Source organism: Pongo pygmaeus, chromosome 10 (assembly GCF_028885625.2).
Source record: "Pongo pygmaeus isolate AG05252 chromosome 10, NHGRI_mPonPyg2-v2.0_pri, whole genome shotgun sequence".
Lineage (NCBI taxonomy): Eukaryota > Metazoa > Chordata > Mammalia > Primates > Hominidae > Pongo > Pongo pygmaeus.
The window spans coordinates 65527217-65552428 of record NC_072383.2 but is presented as its reverse complement, the minus strand read 5'-3'; the positions used below and the strand labels follow the sequence as shown (position 1 = coordinate 65552428).

At 43.2% G+C, this 25212-nt stretch overlaps 1 protein-coding gene across 2 annotated transcripts; it reads right to left on the bottom strand.

Moving 5' to 3' along the window:
- Positions 1-10160: 10160 nt before the first annotated feature.
- On the bottom strand, positions 10161-24120 carry DYRK2 (dual specificity tyrosine phosphorylation regulated kinase 2). 2 transcript variants are annotated; one of them, XM_054443954.2, is made up of 3 exons: positions 23648-24120; positions 22884-23032; positions 10161-15726 (listed from the first exon to the last, which is right to left on the bottom strand). In XM_054443954.2, exons 1-3 carry the CDS (start codon positions 23694-23696, stop codon positions 14119-14121), a joined length of 1806 nt encoding a protein of 601 aa, XP_054299929.1. In that variant the 5' UTR covers positions 23697-24120; the 3' UTR covers positions 10161-14118. The 2 variants fall into 2 exon arrangements, with proteins under 2 accessions (XP_054299929.1, XP_054299932.1); XM_054443957.2 differs by lacking the exon at positions 22884-23032.
- Positions 24121-25212: the final 1092 nt, after the last annotated feature.

Here is a 25212-nt window from a genome sequence, read left to right as displayed (position 1 = left end):
AATGCTGAAATGAGTTAAGGCTTTGGGGGACTGTTGGGAAGGCATGATTGTTTTGAAGTGTGAGGACACGAAATTTGGGAGGGGTCAGGAGTGGGATGATATGGTTTGGCTGTGTCTCCACCTAAATCTCATCTTGAATTCTCATGAGTTGTGAGAGGGACCAGGTGGGAGGTAGTTGAATCATGGGGGCAAGTCTTTCTCATGCTGTTTTCGTGACAGTGAATAAGCCTCATGAGATCTCATGGTTTTAAAAAGAGGAGTTCCCTGCACAAGCTCCCTCTCTCTGCCTGCTGCCATCCACATAAGATGTGACTTGCTACTCCTTGCCTTCCTCCATGATTGCGAGGCCTCCCCAGCCATGTGCATCTGTAAGTCCATTAAACCTCTTTTCTTCCCAGTCTTGGGTATGTCTTTATCAGCTGTGTGAAAATGGACTAATACAAACAGCATCCTTACAACCTCATTTAACCTTAATTACTTCCCTAAAGGCCCTATCTCCAAATACAGACACATTGGGGGTTAGGCTTCAACATATGAATTCTGGGAAAACACAATGCAGTCAAAACATCATGCAACCTAACCTGTTCACATGTTCTGAGGATAAGGACATGGACATCTTTGGCCAAGCCATTGTTCTGTCTGCTGTGATGCTGAATTGTGAACACCTGATGGTGATATGCTCAAGGTCAAATGAGGGAATCACAGTGAGTCTGAGCTCAGACTGGGTGAGCAGGAGGAGGAGAAAGACACTGTGTAGGATGGCTGCTCTTTTGCCTTTTTTCCCAAAGTGGTTATAATAGAAGCTTGGGCCACTTCCAAACAGAGAACCAACCTTCCTCTCTGGCACTGGTTCGCGGAATAGCAACATGAGCGCTTACTCAGAGTAAAAGGTGGAAGTGGCCATGGTGTCAGGGCCTCTAAACCATGGGATTATCAAAATAGCAGCACTGTGGTGGCTCGCAGGTGCCCAGAAGTTAATCTGAACAATATTAAATAGTGTATGCTGAGCAGATCCTGGTCAGGGGCCTGGGGGTCAAGTACTCCATCCTTGGTTTTAAAATTCTCATTTCAAAATATCAGGATGCATGGATCAGACAAGAAATAAGCGCAATGTGCTATTTGTTATAAGGGAGCATGTCTTGAAAAAAGTCCAGAGAGAAGCTGATTCCCAGAGTGGGAAAAACCTCTCATCTTTATGTTCCCTTTTTATCATTCATGAAGGTCACTGGGCTAATCAGCCCATTACTCATCATTTGTGCGTCAGGACACACAAGAATGTAGCCATCTTGATAAAAGGCCTCACTGCTCTCCAAAGGAAATAATTAGCCTAGAGGGTAAGAGACTTGCAGATTCCAAACCTAAAAGGAGATAGGGAGTATCTGAAATAGGAAAACAACTCAACTGTAGCTCCCTTCTACCTTGTCATCCCAGAGAGGCCACCTCTTACTGCTGGCCAGAGGCTTGTTAATGAATGTTTACCCAGAAGTAGCTACCATTCTGATATCACCCACAAGATCAAGCACTGAAAGTATAAAAGAAAGGAGACTAAGATGATTAAGAAATACTTTCTGTCCTTTTCCCATACCACTGAAGGCATACACACATATGGACAATTATCACATTAAAGAACAAATTAGTAAATTATACTATAGCTGGGTGTGGTAGCTCATGCCTATAATCCCAGTACTTTGGGAGGCCGAGGCAGGTGGATCACTTGAGGTCAAGAGTTTGAGACCAGTCTGGCCAACATGGTGAAACTCCGTCTCTACTAAAAATACAAAAATTAGCCGGATGTGGTGCCACATGCTTATAGTCCAGGCTACTTGGGAGGCTGAGCCAGGAGAATCGCTTAAACTCGGGAGGTGGAGGTTGCAGTGAGCCGAGGTCTTGCCACTGCGCTCCAGAATGGGTGACAGAGCAAGACTCCATCTCAATAATAATAATAATAATAATAATAATATGATATAAAAGCATCTGTGCTCTTCATATCATACAGGTTTGTAAAGGAAAAACCCAACCACCTATACATTAACTGAGATTTAGTCTCAGCCATATCCTGAACACAATGTCCACGTGTCAAGACAACAATTGAAGCAATGCACACTGAAATAGAAGTCTATTATTCAACCACTAAACTGCCCCTTCCTATGCCTACGGAATTTGCTAATTAGCAATAAGACATTGTTAATCAATTACAGCATTGTTTTCTGCTGAACCCTAAGGAAACTGCATAATCCTAAGGCAGGGTTCTAGGCAGCCACTACCAAGCATTCAAGGTTGGCACTAGAAATGATACCTATTTGCCTTCCTGGCATACAACATTTCTAATTTCTCCCTGTCCACTGGCTTCTTTTTTACTTCCTCCAACACACATAAGCCTTTATATTCAATAATAAACAGTTGTGGAACGCCTACTGCATGCCAGTGCTGTTTAAGGCAATAGGAAATACAGAGGTAACAAGAACTAGCATAATGTAACTTACACTTATTGAGGGAGACAGACAATAAACAATCATTAAACAGATAAACAAGTTTTTTCCAGACACTGATCAGTGTCTTTTTTAAGACACTTAAAAAAAAAAATAAACAGGGTAATGTGACAGAGAAGGACTAGGGGTGGGGGAAATGGGCACTGGTAGAGTGGCCAAGGAAGTACTATCTAAGCAGATAGTGTCAGATGTAAGTGATAAACAGTAAGACATCAACCACACAAGGAGAGAGCGCAGAGGGGTTTCAGCAGAAGGAGCAGGAAGTACTAATGTCCTGAGGCAGGAATGAGACAGACATTCAGGAAACACACAGAAAACAGATGTGGCTGGAATGCACTCAGCCAGGGAAGAATGGAACCAAATGACGTTGGAAAGAAGCAGGAGCCCAATCGCAAAGGGCTTTGAAGGACATGTCAAGGAAATTATCCATGTTATCCTTAGTGTGATGAGAGGTCAGTGGAGAGTTTAAGCAGAAGAAAGTACTAGACTGATTACTTTTGCCTACCTGGAAAAAATACTCACTTGCTCCACCTTTGCTCATCATCTTTGTCTCCATCTCCCCACATTCACGGCCAATGTTCATGAGTGGGCCTGTACCCACCACACCATTTCCTCACCACCAGCCTCCAGGCACTGGGTAATACGTTCCATTTCCCGCACTCTCTCCAAAACTCCTTCTCAAAGGGTTCTGATGGCTTCCTTTGTGCATATCTCTCTTGAACCCCCCTCCCCAAGCACTTCACTCACTCACAAACTTTTACTGAGGCCCTGTTTTGTCCCAAACTTTATGTCAGTCCCTGGGGATCGTCCCTTTATGTCAGCAAGAAAGACAGTCCCTGGACCTCAAGGAACCCAAAGTGTGACAATTAAACCGGCCTGACCACTCAATTCTAAGGTCTGTGAAAGTAGGCACTGACATGAACATGGCAGATGGCAGCCTCTCAGTTCATGTGATGAAGGCTGAGTGAGGGGGACAGGCAGGGCAGAGGGAGGAAGCACAGCTACTTGAGACATGGGGACAGCAGGAGTGAGCCAGGCCAAGGAGAGGGCCATATTCCAGTTGGTGGAAACCAGAAGTGAGAAAGCACCTGGCAAATGTAGGAACTCGTTCACATGGTTCAATAAGCCAGGAAGCAAATTTCCTCCCTATTATTAAAGTGCTCTGTTTACTTGGTCCATAGCAGTTTTCTTTTGGTTTTATTCATTCCTTACAAATGTTTTTCTTTATAATAATGTATTGAGTTTTTAAATGTATTTTTAAAATATGGTCATTGTGAAAAATGATTAAAAATATATAAGAAAATTAAAATTAGTATCAGCTACCTGTTAATACATTGCTGTATTTCTTTCTAATTCTTTTCCCAATGCCATCTCTGCCTTTGCCTGCTTTGGTAGGGAGGACATTCACTTGTGTGCCCCCTTTTTGTTTAATATTACACTGTAAACATGTTGTTCACAATTCATATACTTATAATTTATTAAGCAATCCTCTGTTAATAGATACAAGGTTTTTTTCTAAGTTTGTGCTAGTAGATACGATTATTCTTGTACATAACTCTTTGTTTACATCATGGATTCTGATACCAATTTCTGGAAGTAGAATCAACAGGTAAAAATGAATGAGCATTTCTAAAGCTCTTGGTACAGATTACCAAGTGCCCTCCAGAAAGGCTCTGCTAATTACGCCCCAGCAGCATCAGATGAGTGCTTTATATCACTCCACACCCTTGCTAGCAATAAACATGGTTGTTTAATTAATTGTTGATATTTTGTGGGTTAAAAATAAACTCATGGCTTTAATTTTTATTACTTTGATTTATAATTTAAAATTTTTTTGGTCCATTTATGTTGCTCATGTAAATTTTTTGAAGGTATTATTGTCTCTTTTTTCCACTGGAATATTAGCATTTTTCTTACTGATTTTAAATGTCCTTTATAGATTAATTACATTGCATCTGTAATCTTTATATAGTCACAGTGTAAAAACACTTTTTTTCAGCCTACATTATTTCAATTACAAAAATAGCAACACAAATGGTATCTTCAGAATCCTGCGTAGCCTTATCCCCACCTCACTTCACTTCCTAAACAGAACTTCTGGTGGAGGACCATTCTTCTATCAAATGATCTCTCCCAACTCCTCCCAGATGGTTAGAAGTCCTCTGTCTCATGGAGTGGCACCATCTCCATATGGCTCCCCTCCAGTTTTTCTCCATAGGAAACCAGAATGATTGTTTTTGTTTGTTTTTTAATTTATTGTAAATGCATCAATGGCTTCCTGGTGTAATCAGAATAAATTCCCAGCTCCTCCAAACGGTCTGTGTGGCCTTCTCCAAGGTCCGGCATTGCATTTCTCTCCCTCCTTATCCTGCACGAGCTTTCCCCAGGCTCACTGAACTCCAGACTTGCAAGCCTCCACCCCGTGCTCTGGCCTGCTCTTCAGCTTCTTCCTCCTTCAGAACACCACATCCACACCACTATGCCAGAGTGGCCTTTGCTGACCTCCCAGTCTGTTATTCTTTCTCACGAATCTAGCTGCTTCTTCTCATGCTGGGCACTGCTTACAAACTATAAACATTTTATGATTGTCTGGTTAACAAGTACCTCCCTTACTAAAATGCTATCTTCAGACATCACTTGTTTTTTGTTTTTCTTTTTTTTTTTTTTTTTGCCAGTGTGTGCCCAATGGGAAGGATGCAGGGAAACAGGGGAGAGGATTCCACTGCCTTCTCAACTCAGTTCTACTCACGTTGCAGTTAGCAGAGAGATTGCCAGTGTTAGCTTTCTGTAAGGGTGATCTTGCTCAACCTCAGCTTAAAGAGGACTTTGTAGGGGCAGTGACATCTGGTCTGGGCTGAGTCTCACAGGATGAGGCAGAGATTGGCAAATGCACTCTAGCCAGAGACAGCACATGTGTTGTGGCTACAACAACATGGCACATTTGAGAAAACCACAGGACAAGCAAGGCCTACCTTCCAAAGAAATTATTATCCCTTCTTCACCCTGCCACAAACCCAGTCTCTTTGCCCATCTTTTGCATTATGCCAAAAATTATACATGTAGGTGCTCAGTAAATACTGGATGACATGAATGAATGATTCATGACATCCCTCAGTTAAAGCAATTTGCTTCTCCTAGAATATCCTTTTTCTCTCTATCTGAATTCCATCAAGACCTGGCTGGAGACCCAGCTTCTTAAAGCTATTACTCTCCAAGAGCAACACAAATGACCTGCACTTATTCTGAATTTCATCTTTCAATGTTCTAAACTTAATATTTTCTGTCTAATCTTGTCTTCCTAATTAAACATAATGTCCTCAAAGGCAGGGATTGATCTCCTCCTTCTACTCCTCTTTCACTTTTTATAATTTTTTTTTGTTTTGGTAAACTCAAATATGCCAAATCCAAATATACCATCTTATAGACTAAAAGTTTAATTTCTATGAAAGGAAGGGAAGAAGAAAGGGAGGGAGGGGGAGAGGGAGTTTGCCTTGCTTGCTCTTGAGCTCCTTCCTCCTTCAGAACACCACATTCAGCCACTAGGCCACAGCGGCCTTTGCTGACCTCCTAGTCTGTTATTTTTTCCCACGAATCTAGTTGCCTCCCTCTCCCCTTCCCTCCCTTCTTCCCTTCATTCATATTAGTCTTAATATAAAAACTTAATATGTAAAATCCCCCACCCCATTTTTACAATCTTTTTAAAATTTAAAATTTCCTGAAAATAATCTGAATGAATTAATAAACAAGATTCTACTCAAAGGCTTCAAAACTTCAGCAAAAGATAGTATACCAGTGCTTCATACTTTGTAACCAAAGGCATTAATTTGCAACCCTTTCTTTTCTTAAACAAATAAGATACTGTGATTCCTTTTGATGCAATGTAGCAAACCAGATACAAATAGCAACAACGACTTTTCAGACACAAAGAGACATCACTGTTATTTCTACCTTAATGCGGATGGGCCTGGACTTACGAAAGGGCTACTTCCTGATAAACCCATCCGAAGTTGAAAATGTTGTAAACTGAAAGTGCATTCAATACCAGATAAACCTATCACAAACTCAAAAAATTTTAAGTTGACCCATTGTAAATCAGAGAGCATGTTTTTCTGTATCCTTACGAGCCCTCAAATCCATTTTCTTTAAATGTCCATCCCCATCCTGTGGGCCAGTCTGCCATCTCTTGCAAACACTTCCAATTGGGCTTCCTTCATCTACTCTTACCCTTCTCAGTACTTTCCTATAAAGACAGCCAGGAAGAGCCAATCTGCTCATGGCATTTCCTCCTCAAAAATCTCTTGGTGGCTGCCTTGCTTATAGGGTAAGGACCAAAATCCTTAATAGCACCTACAGGGCTTGGCATGTTCTGGTTCCCAACCACCTCATCACCTTCGTTTCACACCAAGTTCTCTCATTCTCTGGGCTCTGGCCACGTGGCCCTGCCTTCAGTTGTTCACCTTATTTCCTCTAGCTACAGGGTCTCTATACATGCTCTTTGTTCCTCAGCTCAAAAGCTGTTTGTTTCCTGGGGAAGCCATCTTTGATCCATACAACATAACACTGCACACACACTCAGCACAACATGCTTTTTCTTCACAGCACTTACTACTTTGCAACTATGCAAAGTATTTGTTGTATAAAATATGTATTTGTTCATATAATTATCCATATAATGTTTGCCTTCCCAACCAGTCTAAAAACTCCCTAAAAAAGGCACTGTGTGTTTTGTTCAGCATTATATATCCCTAGTGCCTACAAGATTCTGGGCTATAGGTGGCTTATTTAATAAATATTTGACAAATAAATGCCATCTGCATTTTTTATATACATATTTAAAGCTACCCTAGCCAAAATTCTAATAAACTCAATTTTACAGACAAGGGAAATTAAGTAGGGTATTCCTCTTCAGATAAAAAGATGACAAATTAGCCCAAATTTACTCATATATTTATTTGCTGCAGGTCCATATAAATTACTTATAATTAGTTACATTTCTCCCAAAACAATTGAAAACAATTCAATGAGCTTTACTTAAATGATTTGGGGCTTTTCATGGGCTTTTGCTTTGCAAATAGCATACTTCATTTTTACAAATGAAGAAATAGCCTTAATATATAAAACTCCTCAAACTTAGGAGGGGAGATAAATTGGGATAAAAAGCAAGGAAAGACACAATATTTTAGTTTGTAAAATTGGTTTATTTACAAATTGGTATTTTAAAATTGTATTTGAAATTTTTATTTTTATATATTTCCCTGGCAGGCATTCTATATTTTCTTAAATATGGAGGCAAAGGATAGGAAACCTGAGTAAATTTAAGAGATTTACCTGCTGCTACAGTCAGTAAAATTTAACTTTTAATCCCTGAGAATCAGTAAAGTGTCAAAAATAGTATTTTCATACTTTCAAATGTAAAAAAAAATTTAAGAACACAGAAAATAAAGAATGAAGCTACTATAATTAGCCTCTCCACAAATAACAATGAGAAGTCACTCTCTTACAAATTAACTGAGGGTGTGTGCACATGCATTAAGTTATTAGGTGCACTTAGAGACTACGATGCTCTAGTCCTCAACTTTTTAGTTTGTCCCATTTGAAAAGTGTTCCTGGAAACTGATATGTAACTTAAATAATAGAAATGCCCATTGCTAGCTAACTTACCCCCCTTTCTGAACTTTTGTGTTATGTATTATGGATTTTCCCTTACTGTCCAAGACCAAAATTACCTGATTACAACCTAAGCCTCAAACTGCAATGTTTCTGTAAAGTCACTTTGGAGCAAGTCACTTCAGTTTCCTCAAGTATCAAATGAGGATAATTATAGCTCATAGGGATGTATAAGGATAAACTGATGTTCATCCAACACCATGAAATCTCTAAGGAGCTTTCTATGTAAGGGGTAATGCTCTTCTGGAACATGTGATACAATCATAATATATTCTTGCTGCTCCTTAACGACAGATGACTTAATACTCCTAAAATGTCAGCTTTCTTCAGAAGAGTTAATATTAACTCATTAGTTTCCTCATTAAGCTTCCTTGAGACACATGGGAATAGCAATTATGCTCCCACCCCATATATATATATGAAATGTACCACAGATATTAAGGATGTGACCATAGCAAAATAGTAAGTCAAAGTCAAACCAAATAAGGAAACAAACCAGACTTCGCAGTAAGATGCAATTTTCTCATGTATGTGCAACACACTCGCAGTCATTTTTCATTTTGGACAGTGCTAAGTATTACTAATGACAAGCGTTTATTTGCCTAATAACCCAAAGGAAATGAAGTGTAATTCAAACTTAAGAAAAAAAAGAAAGCCACATATACCTTCCTCAAATCCCTCTTAATGCTCTTTTCAAAACACAAAGCAGTCAAATCAATTTCCCCTTCTAACAGACCAACACCAATGTCAACTAGGGACATTTTCTAGAGCTAGTTTGAAGGCAACTTTGAAGTTGCAAGAATATTTATTTGTGTAGCTGTTGATTCCAAAAGGGATAGTACTGTAGAGACTCAAACAGAATAGCACATTGATCAATTTTAAAAAGAGCTTTTGAAAGATCTGATAAAAGGAAAAAGAATGAGTAGGAACTATAATCTCCTGAGTCAGTCAGTCAGTCAGATTTGGACAAGAAATTTTAAATTGACATTGCCACTTTAGCACCAATTTTCAATTTTGTACATAATGCACATCTCTTAACACTTACTTTTTAAATATACTGGATTTTGGGGTTAGTTTGCTGGTTGGGTTTTTTGCACTGGGTGTGAAGTTTAAGAAGCAAGATTAGCAGTAACAAAAATCTATGGCCCAGGCTATGACGAGGCAATTGGGAACTCTTATGGCATTCCCTTGTTTAAGCATATCCCAGTATTGATGCAGGAAGCCAAACTAAGTAATTCCTTGGCTGTTGGTAACAGAAGGGAAATAAATAACAATGTGAGGTAGTTCTTTCCACAAGAGGGAAATATTTGACTACACAATATCCCTGCAATGTCTGACGAATTACTAGAGCATCTGTTTGCTGTCATCTGTAAGTAAACTCTTAGCTTGGTATTAACTGAACTTGACAAATCATGAGCTAATTGCAGTTCCTAGGCCTTATTTTCTGAGCCAACCGAGGCAGGAGACACTACAACACAAAAAAATGTGAACGATAGAGACCACCAAGTACAAAAACTGCAAACTCATAAGCATTAAAAAACATTGGGTGGAACTGGTTAGAGCACATTAGAATAATTTACCAGAACTTGTGCAGAGAAAAGAATGAAGACTGGTGGGGAATAATTGACAGTTCTGCTCCCCCAGCTTAACTATCATCGTGAAGGTTAAAATAAAAGATACGAAGCTCTAGCATAATAAAGAACACAGCAGAGGCTATATATAAAAAAGTTAACATAAAAATCTGACAGGTAAGGGAATAGAATATCCTGGGAAAAGCAAGAGCTACTTACGAAAACCTTTGTTTTTCCACTTGGAATCTGCATACTTATATTGAACTAATAAAGTATTGCTACGAACAAACTAGTAGAATGAATTATTTTAACTTCTCAAGACCCTGATATAGAGCTATCCATTTTGCATTCTAAACCCTCTCCAGGCTAACTGATAAAGGATAATACCAGAAATAGATCAGGAGTTAAATTATAGTTAGAAAGGGGAGAGAAGTAAGGTAGGACATTAAAATTTTATTCTGAAATTATCTCTGGCCACAACAATAAAATTTAACAAATATTCACTAAACAGTCTTACTCCTGTCATCAGCTGTATAATACATACAGTATCATAGAACTGGCCACTAGGATTAAAATCCACTAGAACATATTTAATGTTAAGTGGCGACAGCAGCATCTCACAGAATTTTTTACATACATATATACACAGTCCACATTCAACCATTTCACATATTTTCAGTACACACAGTTGCAGCATATTACAGTCACGTGTCTAAGTTGTTGCTCGATAAAAACCCAAGCCACTGCCTAGACATTAACTGTAGCAGTTGAGCTGAGTATAATTACAATTAATTTTATGTATGTCCATAGCAGAGAGATGTACAAGCCCCTAAGAAACAAAGAGTTCACAAATACTTTTTTAAATGCTATTACAGCATTATATTGGGCAATATTAAAACCTTTACCGAGACCAGATCAGTTTTTTTAAAAAGTCTTCTGCTTACCAGAAATATTTTTGATGAAAAAAATTACAAAAATGAATGCTCTCCTTAAAATAATTCACACTTTAGGATTCCAATATGGCCCAATGCTACTGATGCCTAAAGTGTTTTCTAACATTCTGATGGAGTCATTTAACACGACCCCAAACCACCCATTAAGTTTAAAAGTGGCTTAAGTGCCTTGCACCCAAATTGTAAAAATCCCTGGCCATCCTTACTAGAGCCAGGCACATATAAAAGGAATGCACTTTGGTTCATACCAAATGCCCTGGGATTAATCACACTATAAAATTAAATGGTTTGAGGTAAATTTTTACAAATACAGTTGATTTTTGTCTAGTGTTAGCATAACAAAAAAAAAATGTAAAAATCAGTCTGATGTTAAGATACAACAAAGACCATCTTTAACCCCTTAAACATAGGAAGTCCTTGTGTAACACTACCTGATGGTTATCTTTTTTCAGTGCCTGAAGATGAGTCATGCCTTATGGTTTCTATTAAGGCCTGTAACTAGATATTTAAGACAGATGTATCTTTGCAGAGATGGGTTCCATCCTTACTGACTAGTATTCGAAGAGTTAAAGAGGCCAAAAAATGCATGCCCTACAATATGGCATTCAGAACAAAAGGCACATTGTTAACACTAAGGGCACAATTTCTCCTCTACTGTTAATCTACAGTGTCTTGCACCACTCAGTTGTTCCACTGCTGTAGCAATATATTTAAGTGGTAATGAACACACTGGTGGTGCAAGAAACAGAGCCAAATGAGACTGCCAAAGACAAGACAACACTGTGTTATTCCTAAATCTGAAAACAGCTCAGACATCCCCAGACAATGGTAACCTGTGAGACCAAAAACTGTTTCCAAGCCAACTCCTAATAGCCTATCAGAGCCCTTCATTAATTTATGTTTTAAAATCACAAAGATGCAACATTTTTTTTTGACATGACAATCAAACTAGAATTTTATTAAAGCAGCTCTATCACTAAATGCTGAAATGTGGCAGCTCTTGTGAATAAAAAAATTTCACTGTATTTGGAGGAAAAAAAAAAGCCCCACAGTGCTGCACATTATTATAGTTTGGTATAAAAGTTTCCGGTTTCCATTTATAAATAAAGATAGTCCCAAATTCATTGCTGGCATCTTAAGAACCAGTTTTGTGCGGTGGGGGAAATATAAGCAATATTAGTCCATTTATAAATTTTCACATGTATCATCATTTTATAGGGAAATTAATAACGGCAGGCTCAGGTTTGTATATTTAAATGTAAATGTAAAGATAACTGGAAATGGAAGAGGAGCATTAGAAGAGAAAAACAGCATTATATGTTTTTTATTGATTTAATGACCTAAAGAAGCTAACCATCATTAAGAGGCTGGTGGTCTTACAAAGCCGCCAAACCAAGTCTTATACTTCTCATGCCTTTAAGCCAAAATCTAATACACAGATCTTTAAATTCTATAAGCCATTGATTGGGAGTATTGTCACATGAGCATTATTTAAAATGTAACTTACTAACATATTATTGCACTTCCACAGATTACACAGAAATGTGTATAATATGCTAAAGAATTTGACTAAGGGAAAAGAAGCTATAATTTCTAAACAGACAGAAGTACAAATTAATTTATCAGTGACACCTTAAATAGTAAAGCAAATATCTATCACTATTTTAATAAGCTAACCTTATTACTGGTTTTTTGGCAAATATCTGAAATAGTTCCTGAGCATTTTTTTCCCACCATCAACCAACGAAGCCTAAATTAAAGTGTTTTTTTCAAACCTTTTTTTTTTTTTTCTTAAGATAAACTGTAGGATTCTTACTAAAGAACTTAACCGGAAACTTTCTTGGCCTCACTGGGGACCATGCTTTTAAGTACTTGTAAATCAATTTACAGGTAATACAATAATCTCTGTGCATATATAAGCTTACTTATCCTCATCTGTACTACCCAAAACCTATTGTCCAAACAGGCAGAAATCTTTCTATATTAAATTGCACATACTAAAAAATTTTTTTCACGTGCCTTGAAATTGATATAGATCATTGCTCATACATTAGTGATAAAATACTGAAATTTTCACTGTGAAAATAACTATTATTCAGAGAAGAAAATATTCTTTTACCAAACTCTCAGTTACTTTGCCAGATAAAGTGTCATTCCCACAAAAACAATCAGTGCAATCCAAAAGAAAGTAAAATAAAATAGAGGAATGCTATCTCTGGGGTTCTTCTAATGATACGAAGAATAAGTCAAACCATTTAACTTGAGGTTGAACTTTTCCTCCTCTAAACGTGTTGTTAACATTGGCCTTACTGAACAGCCAAAGTGACTTCTGTTCGTCAAGAGGATTTTCAACCCTCTTTCTTTTTAAAGAAAGAGTTGATAGTTTCCCAGGCTGAGAGAACCTTACAGTGGCACCTGAAAAGTGTGAACTCACTCTAATCTGCTAAATCTTCTTTGGAACTATGGAAATCCCCACCTTAAGTAGCTAGGCTGCCGTTCTTTTTTTAATTGGAATATGAAACAATGGTCATAATCACAGCTGAAATGTCTCTTTTCTGTATTAACAGTCTGGGATACACAGTTGAAGGAAGACGACAAACTAAATGCAAGCAACAGATGTGTGGTATTAAAAGAGGAACAGAGAGGAGAAAAGTAGAGAAAAGGGAGGAACAGTTCATGGAATACAATTCTAAATTTAGGTGCAAAAGCAACTCTGTAATATGAGGCTTCTTTACAAAACAGCTCACCGATCATACTAGAAAATGTGGAGGAACACACACGTTTCCATTTCCATTTATCCACTAAAAGCTGCTTTGCCGGCTTTTAGAATGTCAGAATGCTAACTGGGCAGTTTAAACCTTGGGGATCTTATTTTGTATTTGTTTGAGCACTAGAGAAAAATCTCTAAGGTACAGTTTTTCTTAGAGTATCACTTTCATTCTGACCATTCTCCTCCCACTACCCCCAACACCCAGATTAATTTATGAAAAACGGAAGCAGGACATGCTACACCTGTGCATGGACCTGGAGCATGGAGGGAAAAGGAGGGCCTTAAGGGGCTGTCACCCTGGGGAGGATATAACATGAACCATAAAAACATAGTGAATGTCTTTGACACCAATCTGTAAATGCGTGGCAGTCATGAAGTAATCAGTGGCCTGCCACTGATGTTATTATTCTGCCACACTAAATACAGTAAGGCTCACTGTACTTTTAGAACACAAAAAGTTTCTGAAAGTATAAAAACTTAAAGCATTGTCCTCATGTATTTTATAAAAACAAAATGAACAACTTTCTTACATTAAAATTAAGTGCTGAAAAGATACAAATGAGTAGAGTTATTGAGCAAATAACAACAGGTCTGAGCTACTCCTTTTCAACCCAATAAGGCTCAGCAATGTCGTATCTTTCAGGTTACCAGCATCAGGGGACATAAGCTCAGCTAACGAGTTTTGGCAACACTGTCCTCTGCTGAATATTCCCATTGGCATCTGTCATCTGCGCCAAATTAGTCCTCAGTTTGGAAGCTGAGCTGGAAGGTGGAGGTAACTTGGATATAGATGTGATAGCACCGGTGCTCTCAGTTATCCTTTTCACTGACGTCTTCTCCCCAGTGGGAGGCTTTGGCAACCGCCTCCTCAGCCAGGGGTGCCGCAAAGCCTGGCCTGGGGTCATGCGCACTGCAGGATCCCACTCTAAACACTGTTTTAAGAAGTCAAGGAAAAGGGGATCGTCACACCCCTTCAGCGCGTTCCCCCACTCTCTGCTCTCCGGTGGGCCCCTCAGTTTCCCCCTCCGGGAACGGCCTCCGTTGAGGACCACAGAGCCATCTGAGAGAGTTGTGACAGTGCAGTAACGGGGATAACCCTTGGAGCTCACAAAATTTTTGGCTCGTTTGGATGCATCCAGCAGTTTCTGCGAGGGCATGCCCAACAGTTCAATCATACAGGCCAGCTGGTCCCCTTCATCTTCCCCAGGCAAGAGGGGGTAACCCGTCAGGAGCTCTGCTAAAATGCAGCCCAGGCTCCACATATCAATGGGCATGCCATACCTGGCCCCAAGGATCACTTCTGGAGCCCGGTAAAAACGCGACTGGATGTACGTGTAGACACGCTGATGCTCGTAACAACTGGAGCCAAAATCAATTACTTTAATACCGCTTCTACCCTGCTGCTTTAACAAAATGTTCTCGGGCTTAAGGTCACAGTGAATTATTCTGTTTTTGTGCAAAGCATCCAAGCACTGCAGAATCGAGTGGGCAAATTTGCGAACCAAAGGCAGGCTGAAGCCCTGGAATTTATTCTTCTTGATGAGCTCATAGAGGTTCATGCTCAGCAGCTCAAACGTCATGCAGATGTGGTTGCGGAAGGTGAAATTCTCCAGCATATGGATGACATTCATTGTGTTATCCTTGTCCTGCTTCCGCAGGTGTTCCAGGATTCGGATCTCCTCCGCTGCTTGCCGGTGGAAGCGTTTCTCATTCCGCACCATCTTTAGGGCAACGTGCTGGTGGACTTTGTGATCGTAGGCCTTGACCACCTGCCCAAAGCTCCCCTTCCCAATGACCTTGAGGACCTCATACCTGTAAGCCACATGATCGTGGGGCACCTGCACATATGATCCCTGGTCATCATCATAGCCACCATTGTTGGGCCCACCTGTCATGCCCTGGCGCTTCTTAGCATTTAGACCCAAGAAATATATTTCAGGGTAGCTGAAAATCTCATGGTGTTCGAAGGCTGTGAGTTTTTGCATGTATTGCTTCATTGCTTGTTCAGGTGTCATGGGAGTGGCTTTCAACTTCCCCATGCCTTCCATGGACTTTAGAGAGGTGGAGCTCCCCTGCCGTCTATGAATGCTGTCCAGCTGCCGCTCTGGCACCACTGGCAAGCCCGTTTTGCCCACTGTTGTAAGCCCATTTGGTTGTGTCGTGAGCACTGTCCGCTTGTTACTGTTATCCTCAAACAGCTGTTGAACCTGGATCTGTCCGTGAGCGTGGCTGCCGACATGCAGGTGATCATTCATTGTGTGCTTACTGCCGCCAATCTGGAATTCAGACAGGAAATATAAATAGAAAAGAAGTGGTGTCTGTTCAAATGGGGTATAAGTAACCCCCAACAACAACACCCCCCCGCCACCTCACCTTTACAAAATCCCATTTGGTTTGAGTAAAGGCCACAAAACATGTGATCCTGAGAAATGGACCTCATAAATGCCATGCCTAACAGACAAGATTGTTTGCTGTACATATTCAGGGTTCCCCATGGAGGCAGAGACCTTAACTTTATCATTCTGTATCTAACACTTAGTACAGGGCCTGGCACATCACAGGTGTTCCACTCAATCCACATTTGATATAAAAATGAAACAGGATACAGAAAAAAACATGCACACATAAGACTCTATGTCGGTTCCTCCACCCCCAGATCACAGCACCTTTCATATTTCATCTAGCAGTTTATTAACATGAAGACAGGGACCGTGTCTGTCTTGTTCACTACTCTTTCCCTAATACCTAGAGCTCTGTCCTGAAAACACTTCATCACCAGTATTTCCCCTTTCCTTGAAAATCTGATGAAACCTAAGTGCACACATGATCCAGTGACAAAAACAAAAACCCTGTGTTTTCAGACTTGAAAGATTCCCATGTAGATATGCACCATAGTATCTTATGAACCCCTAACCTATTTTTAAAAGTTTCCCGGCTTTACTAACTGTAATAACCATTTAAGGCATTCAGCCCAACAAACCAAGCAACGACCACACTGTTTGGCCTTCCTCTGGAGGAGTCAGTGGCTCAGCTCTCTGAAGATGTCCATTTCTATGAGCTGCTGGGATACTCAGGTTTCCAAATAGGAATCCAAAGAAGCAACCTCTGTTTCAGGTATGCATGCCATCCCTGAACATTCCTGTCTAAATTATATCAATGGTGTGAACCAAGGGACCCCAGCCCTCTACTGAGAATCTTCTTGGGATTTCCTTTAAGCATTATGGCTGCTGAGAGTTAAGGGGTAGGAGAGGACTGGCAGCCAGGATCCTCTCCCAGTTAGGAATTCCTGCCTTGGACAACCCCAAGTCTTAAAGCAGCCTGGTAGGTGATTTTTGCATGAAATCTTACATCACCTTGTCATCACAATCCACCTCATTCAGTCAACCGGTATTAACAGAAGGCTGGCTGCCAAAGTGACAGAGTCCCTACCCTCCAGGAACTTACAATTAACTAGATGAAGTCCACTGCCATCAGTATTGTTTCTATTATCCCCTTTTAAATCCTACCTTTGGGGCTTTACATACTACTGAAAGAGCAGAAGGGCTCTGTATATGTAACACAGTAATTCAAAACATGATTTGGGAACACCTGGATTACAAAATGAAATTCCAACTCCTTCTTACTAGCAGACCAAGACGTTCACATTTTCTTTATTGGATACGTAATATGCACAATGACTATGTGGAGTGTGAGCTTCCTCTCTGCCCACTTCTAACTGAAACAAAACAGAAGACAATACTTGGGGCCTGTCTGACTGTGACTTCATAGGCTCAGGGGTATCATTTCTTAGACTTATAACTGAGCTTTTTTATCACACTCACAGATGATACTCCATGCTATGTGACCTTATATTCAATAAGAGGAGCTAGAAAGGTTATTTTACCCTTGTTCTATGCCAAAAGCAGGGCAGTCCATAAAAATGAATCAGGCAAGTCTTGGGCATATATAAAGGAGGTACAGGCTTGTCCAATGCTTTTCTTCCCCAGCCTCGCTCTCTGCACCCTCTCCTGTCCACTGTGGTCTTTCAAACACTAGAGAATAAAGGGGCCTGAATCAAAATATCTCTCTCCTATAGAACCATTATCTTCAGAGTGGAGTGGTGATATTTCAGAAGAAAAATCCACATTACCTGTACACATGCTATAAAAAGCATAAAGCTCTTCATTAGGACAAAATTAACCTTGGGGCTTTAGAGATATCTAAAAACACAGCAAAGTAAAACCAAGCCTCAGAAATCTACTTCAAGCAATTTTTGTGTTTCACATAATTTAATACATGATCACAAAATGTTTTAGTAACTAAAACTAACGAGACTGCCAAGAAACGACCATCTTCTATATCTCCAATTGCCTTCTCTTGGTCTCCTTTTGCAGCATCAACTACTACCTAACCTTAGGTAGATTCAAGAGTTCCCCAGGGTTCAAGTCTCGATTCTCTTGGCTTCTTACTCCCATAACCCCCTGCAACTGATCCTGAACACAGCCAGGGCTTCAGCAACTGCCCATGGCCTGATGTTTGCGCATTTGTTCCTTGAGCTCAGACCTGCCAAGGTGCTATCTCCTGAGCGGAAGACACACATATCCAACTATCGATCAGCTCCCTCTTCCATAAGCAACTCAAACTTAACTCATGATTTTTCTAACAAACCAGTTTCCCACTCCCATAATCCTCCATTTTTGATAAAAAGAAGACTTCCCCTCCATGTGTCACTCAGGCTATCCACCTGCGAATGAATCCTCAGCACTGTGTGCCTGGAAAACCTCAACACCTCCCTCACCTTCCCAAGTCATCAAGAAGATGCATCATTACTATCCCAGGCCCTTTCCATCAACACTGCCTCATCTCACTCTCCTGATGTCTTTCACTGGGACAACTGAGGCGGCATCATAACATGCCCCCTTGCTTCTAAGTCTAGAATTCTTCAAATCTCTTCTCCATAGTGCTTCTAGAGTCTCATTTAAAAGCCTCAACCTGAGACCACTCTTGCTTTTGCCCAAGGCCCATGGCTGTAACCTATTTCCATAGCTAATCCAAGAACTTACCAGTAAGAACACAAGGCTCTAAAATGTACAGGCTAAATGATCTGAGTCTTTCCATTCTCATCAACTACTGTCACTCTTCTCTCCAAGAGGAACAAAGCTAGATAGCCCAGGACCCAAAAAACACCACGAACTTTTACAATCCTCTGCTTTTAGTGAGGTCACGTTTCATAATGGTAGATTTTCAGTTAGACACACATTAAATGATCCAGCTCCACCATTTACTAAATGTGTGACCCAGGGCAACTTATTTCTTCTCTGTTAACCTCAGTGCCTTGTCTGCAAAAAGAAGGTAACAAAGTTACCTACCTCATTAGGGCTATTAGGGGGATTAAATAAGGTAATATGTGTAAAGTGCTCAGTAGTCAGTCAATGAGAGCATTATTATTGTCCTTTCCAGATGTTTCTTGGAATCTCCTTTCTCATACCTAGGTGATTCACCCTTTAACACTTATTTCTCTTTACTGCAATTGTTTTAACATCAGATGTACTCTTCTGGCTGTGAGCAATTCCAGGGCTGGGTCCCCTCTTATGTTTCTAAGTCCTCATTAACATAAACCCAGGCATATAGTAAGCCCTCAATAAATATCTTTGGGATGGAGGAACACATGCCAATAGATCCTCCTTGTTAACTCTTGCCTCTCTTGGAGTTGTTCCTGAGAACTACATTGTGTACCTTCATAAGGAAACATGAAGTCAAGGCCCAGGGAATTGAGAAACGTCCCTGGTGACCTAAGTCACAAGACGTTAGGCTTGCAGTGCATCCACACAGACTTGGAGGCCAAGGACCTCCAAGCATAAAGTACCTGTAGCAGACACATCAATCAAACCATGTATAAAACACTTGCAACAAACACATCAACCAAACACCTAAAAGCAACACATGCAATCTTAAAAGCTTTCCAGATGTTAGAGATTCATTTGAGAAGCTCTAGCAAAAGAAGACTTTGAATCTCAAACACTGCCGAACTCTAAAATCACAATCAAGCTCAAAAGCACAATTAACTGACTTATAAAAAATGGGGCAGAGAGCAGGGCAGGGGTGCTGAGGGACTAGAAATGCCAGAACATTTCCAGAATACATATGTCAAGACTACATCATAAACTTAAGGATACTAAAAACCTCTCCCTCCAGCTCAGCCTCTTGAGGTCTGAGATCATGGCTTATTCCGATATGCCAATGTATAGCACAGTGTATGTCACATTTAAAAATACATACTGAGGCCGGCCGCAGGGGCTCACTCCTGTAATCCCAGCACTTTGGGAGGCTGAGGCAGGTGGATCATTTGAGGTCAGGAGTTCATAACCAACCTGGCCAACATGGTGAAACCCCATCTCTACTAAAAATACAAAAATTAGCCGGGCATGGTGGCGGGTGCCTGTAATCCCAGCTACTTGGGTGGCTAAGGCAAGAGAATCGCTTGAACCCTGGAGGCGGAGGTTGCAGTGAGCCGAGATGGAGCCACTGCACTCCAGCCTGGGCAACAGAGTGAGACTCTGTCTCAAAAAAAACAAAACAAAAAATAAAAACATAATGAATACAATTGTTAAAATAGCTACAATTTATGGGTTCGAATCGAGAGACCTGCAAAGGCTTCTTTGATCATCAAGTACTTTGGTATTAAATATTACATAAAAACAACAGTCTAACCAGTTTGGTAGTTTTCATTTCTTCCAATAAGAAAATGGCAAACAGCAGATATTTCACTGTGATAATAGTCTTGGACGTTTAAAAACTTTTCTGAAGTCATCTTAGAAATGCTGTATAGTATTATGGTAATAGAATTGAGTCCAAAAAGACTGGAATTTTAGCTCCTCCTCAAACATTCTGACAGTCTGTGTGGCCCTGTCAGAAAGAAAAATGTCTACTTTTTCTTCTTCAAAATACTGCCATTTTTTAAATGTGTATTTTAATTTGATTTTATAAAGGTAAAACTGATAACTGGAGAGTGTTTTACATAGTAAAACAGTTACAAAAGTTATACATATTTTAATATTTTTGAATTTAAAAATATTTCTATTAATAACTGCCAATTAACATTAATAGAAAAATAATAGGAAGTAAGACAGTGATTGGGCGCACTTCTCTCTCTCACACAAACAGAAATAACTAAAGTGTAAAACAACTTATGCATGGAGATATAAAACAAAAGGGCAATGGTCTAGATAAATTCCAAAGTTTATAATCTTTATAATCATATATTTAACCTGCCTACTATATCACCTGTAAGAGAAAATGTGGGCAAGCTCCTATGACAAGATCATTTTTATCTCCTTAACGCCCTCCTGCCCCCCATTCATTCTAGAAGTTCTTCCTAGGTGTAATTACTCTGGAAATAATAACTAAAAATTTATAAAAATCTGACAGACATATGGGAATATGGATCTACAAAGGTTCTTGCATTTATAATGAGGCTAATACAATTTCCTAGAATTAGCAGTCTCCATCAGTATATTAAAACTAGATGCAGGAGGATGTAGGCTTTCACTCTGGCCTTGATATGAACTGGCTGGGGAATCTTGATGAAACCAGTTACCTTGTCTGAGTCTGTTTCCTCATCTATAAATTGAAAGAATAGAACCAGATAAACTCTGTGGTCCTTGTAACCTTTCCTGTACTACGAAATCTGCGATGTTATAGAAATAAAATCAAAACTAAACCACCATCGAAACCCAAATTCACACCTTCAAAGTCAAGCATCTAATAATTAACAGCATACCGAAGTTTACACACACATTAAAAACAAGTAAATCTGGCATATGCCACAGCAAAATACAGGCCTCCATTATGAGGAGTACTGAGAAGTACATTCACATCCTTCCTTTTCTGGTGCACCACAGGCTCTCCCTCCAGTGGAGACTTGTCGTTTTATCTACTTTCATTACATGTATTTCAATTGCAAAGAGGCTCTGATCAAGCAAAGCCCATCCTTACAAAATTGGAATCCACATGCAAACCAAATAGTTCTTTTTCCAGCTCACACCATGTCATGTGATTACATCAACACATAGAAAAAAACTGGGTATTACATTTTCCAAATTGTCAGATGATCCCAAACAAAAAAATCCAAACCCCTAAAATCAATGGCAGTCCCTTAAATATCACTGTGACAAGAACACTTAACAGTAATATAAAGAATCATCCATCCTACTATACCATCCACAGTCCAACACAGGTTAGTTAACTTCTGTGCAATGAATTCCCAGCCCCTGGGACCAGATGTGTCAGGATAGAGAGACAGACAGAGGGAGGGGGAAGATAATAACAGCAACAAAACATTTTCCTACGAAACTTGCACACATCTCTCCAAGTCTAACAGGTGCAGCTACAGTCTAGACATCACCTCACAGTTCTCTGACAAACAAGTTTCCCCATATGTCCCCAAAGCTACTCCCCTGTAGGCCAGAGATGGCCTTTTCTTCAAGAACTCAACTTTCACTTGGCAAATAAAACCAATCCCTGGCAAGCATCCCTCACACAGAACCATCTTATGCTGTTCCTGTGGAAAATCCAATTGGGAAAAAAAAGACCTCCAAACCATCACCTCCTCCAAGTGCAGACCTCCTCCAGGCTGGCCATCACCATCCAAGGGTGATCCCTGGGAGCTGAGAAAAGGTACATGCTGAAGTCGAATCCAGCTTGCCAGTCTCCGCAGCCACCAGCAACCAGTCCCACGCTGGCCTCTCCCCTCCCAGAGACCACAGCACCTGTTAGGTGCTTTTTCTTTCCCACCTCCAAAGCAACGCTTGCCCTTCCCTTTTGAATAATGTCCAACTGCAGAATCCTACAGGGGTGGCTTGTTTTGACTGCTGCGGCGGCTCTTATTTTTGTTAATGTTAATTACAATTTCTGCTGTGCTCAAACCTGTAGCACTCATAAAACATGCTTACACTCGCGGGGGACAATTGGCGATGCTCCCTGCTGGCTGGAGCCAGGCCTGGGAGGCTCTTTGGGGGATCGATTTTCCGGGCAGGCCGGTCTGGCTGTCCCCTAACACGCATCTGTTTCTATAAATACCCACTACCCACGGGGAGGTGGGGGAAGGACAGAGATGTTTACCGGGTCAGGGAAGGGAACTCTGGGATGCAAGGACGAAAAATGAGGAAAGAAGGAAAGCAGCAACGAGGAAGTTCCTAGGAAGAGGAGCTCATGGGTGGGCGAGCTCCGGAGGGGAAGTAAGGGGCCCACGCCACGAATCTTCCTTTGTGGCTGCAGCTTTGGGCTCGCCCAACTTAACCAGGGCGGCGTCGAGAAGAGGCCACTGGCCCGAGTCGTGGGGCTGCTTGTATCTCGACCCCTCTTCTCCCGGCGTCAGACCCCTCCAAGTCCGGGTGCTTCGGCCTGGGGCCCCTCCCGCCCCCACCGCCCGGGCCGCCCGCGGGCTGGGTCTCACCGTGTGGGCTGCGGCGGCAGCGTTGCTGGCCCGGAGAGGCGGCAGGGCGATGGGGGAGGGCGGGCCGGTCCCTACTCCGCTCCGGGTGGCCCCCGCACCGAGCCCCGGGGAAGCCTGAAGCTGACGAACGGCGCTGTCCCCACCTCGGCCTGGAAGCCACGTGCGGGAGGAGACAAAAGAGGGTCAGGGGGGAGAAAGTCACCCAGACCCCCCCCCCAACCCCACTGGGCAGCGACAACCCTCTTCCAGAGAAAGACGGAGGAAGAGACCAGGGCAGTAAAAACGGGCGTTCGGGTCACGGCTCCCCAGCGCACACCCACGGGCGGGGCGTGGGCAGCTGCAAAGTTAAGTCTGGCCCTGGCGCGCGAGTTCGCGACCCGGTGGGGAAGCCGGGCCGCGCCGCGGCTTGGCGGCCCACGTTGCAGACGGCCAGCAGCCGGGAGGTGGGTTTGGACAACTGAGCAGGGAGCCACGGCCACGCCAAGCCCCGGGCAGCGCAGGGCGGGGCGGCAGGCCTGGACGGTCCCCGCCCGGGCCCCCGGCAGGCAGAAGCCTCTTCGGGCGGAGGGCTCCCCTCGGAGGGGCCTTCGGGGCCGCGCACAACCCTGCATGGAGCCCAGGGCGCGTCGTCCGCCCGAGGGATCCCCGGCGCCGCGCCGCCGACTTTGTTCGAGGTCCCGCAGGCAGCGGCCGCCCGCGCCACAGGGGCTGCCCAGGGCCCGCGGGGGTCGGGGGGGGCCGGCGCGGCGGCACGGCCTCCTTACCGGTCGGGTAGGCGGCGGGAGCGGCGGCCGAAGGTTTCCTGGTTAACATGGCCGCTGGAGAGGAAAATGCATTTCAGGGCTGCCGTCGCCGCCGCCGGTCCTGCTGCTACTTCTGGCGGCCACCGCCGCCGCCGCCTCCCGGCCGCCCCTCGCGCGGGTCCCCGGCGCCTCGTCGCCGCCTCGCGTCTGCTACAGCCAGACACACACAGTCCACTGCATCCCCTCGGCCCGGGCCCGCCGCCGCGAGCCCCCCGCTCTCCTCCTCGCCGCCGTCCTCCTCTTCCTCGGGCGGCTGCAGCACCCTCCGGCCCGTGCACATGCCTCGCCCTCCCCTGCGCGCCGCGGGCCTCCCAGTCTCCCTCACATAGGGGCGCGGGGAGCTGGAAGCGGCGCGAGGACCTGGAAGCGGCGCGAGGACCGAGGACCGCCTAGCTCGGGAGCCTCTCCCGGGCCCGCGCGCGCGCCCCCGCGCACTCACTCACAGGCGCCGGCGCGCGGCCCCGCCCCCGCCGCCCTCTACCGCCCTCCGCCGCCGCCGCAGGCCCCGCCCCCGGCGCCCCCGGCTCCCCCGGCCCCGGCCACGCATACCCCACCCCCACCCGACCTCCCGCCCGGCTCCTCTCCGCCCGCCGCATTGCACGCAGCCGCCCCTCCGCTCCCGGGAAAACTCCGCGGCCTCCGCTCGCCCTCCTCCGCCCCCTCCGGCCATCTGCACTGCTCCCCTCGGCTCCACTCAGGCGACCTTTTCCCCTCCCCGGCCCCCGCGGCGCCCCTCCTCTGCCCTACAGCTCAACCTACCGCTGCTGCCCTCCGGCCGAAAGCGCCGCAGAGACCCCTGCCCTGCCATGCGCACCCCTAAACAAATGCATTTTCAGCTCTTCGAACTGAATGGCTGCTCACAGACAGTACTGCCTCCCCGTCCCCCCATTCTCGGTCCCAGCGACTTAGCCACTCCCCTTTCCCCAATTCATCATGTAGATAACTTAGTTGTGCGAGGGTCACCTCGGAGAGTCAAGTCCCGGGAGGTGCGGCCGCTGAGCTCGTTGACCCTGAGCAGGGGCGAAAGAGGGGGCTGCCCTCCCAGCTCCACCACACACCCTCCCCGGTTTACTGACACCAAGTGACCGCTCGCAGTCGCTAGGACTAGAGGAGGCAGAGGGGCGCGTGTGGACGGCAGCTGGGGAAGCAGTTGGCTGTGGGTTGCTAGGCAAAAATAAACATCAGAGACACCTTCTATTTCCTTACAACTCCGAGCCTTTCCCCTGCGCGGCCACTGGGAGAGACACACCTTCCTTTCAGCTCTGCAGTGAGGGAGCGACACCTCGAATTCCTCTCACCCCACCCCGACGCATCTCTTTCCCCCTTCCCTTCCAAGACACGTGCAGAATTTCCCTGCCTTTTTTATTCGCCATCTACAACCTCTCTTTTCCTTGAAGACCAACAAAAAAATTGCTTTCCCGTCTCACATCCGCGCCTCGTCGTGCGTGGCACACGGTGCGCCTGTGTTCAAAGGTCACAGGTTTTGCCATTTCAACTGTGAGAGGAGGTGGGGTGGGAAAGCCCGA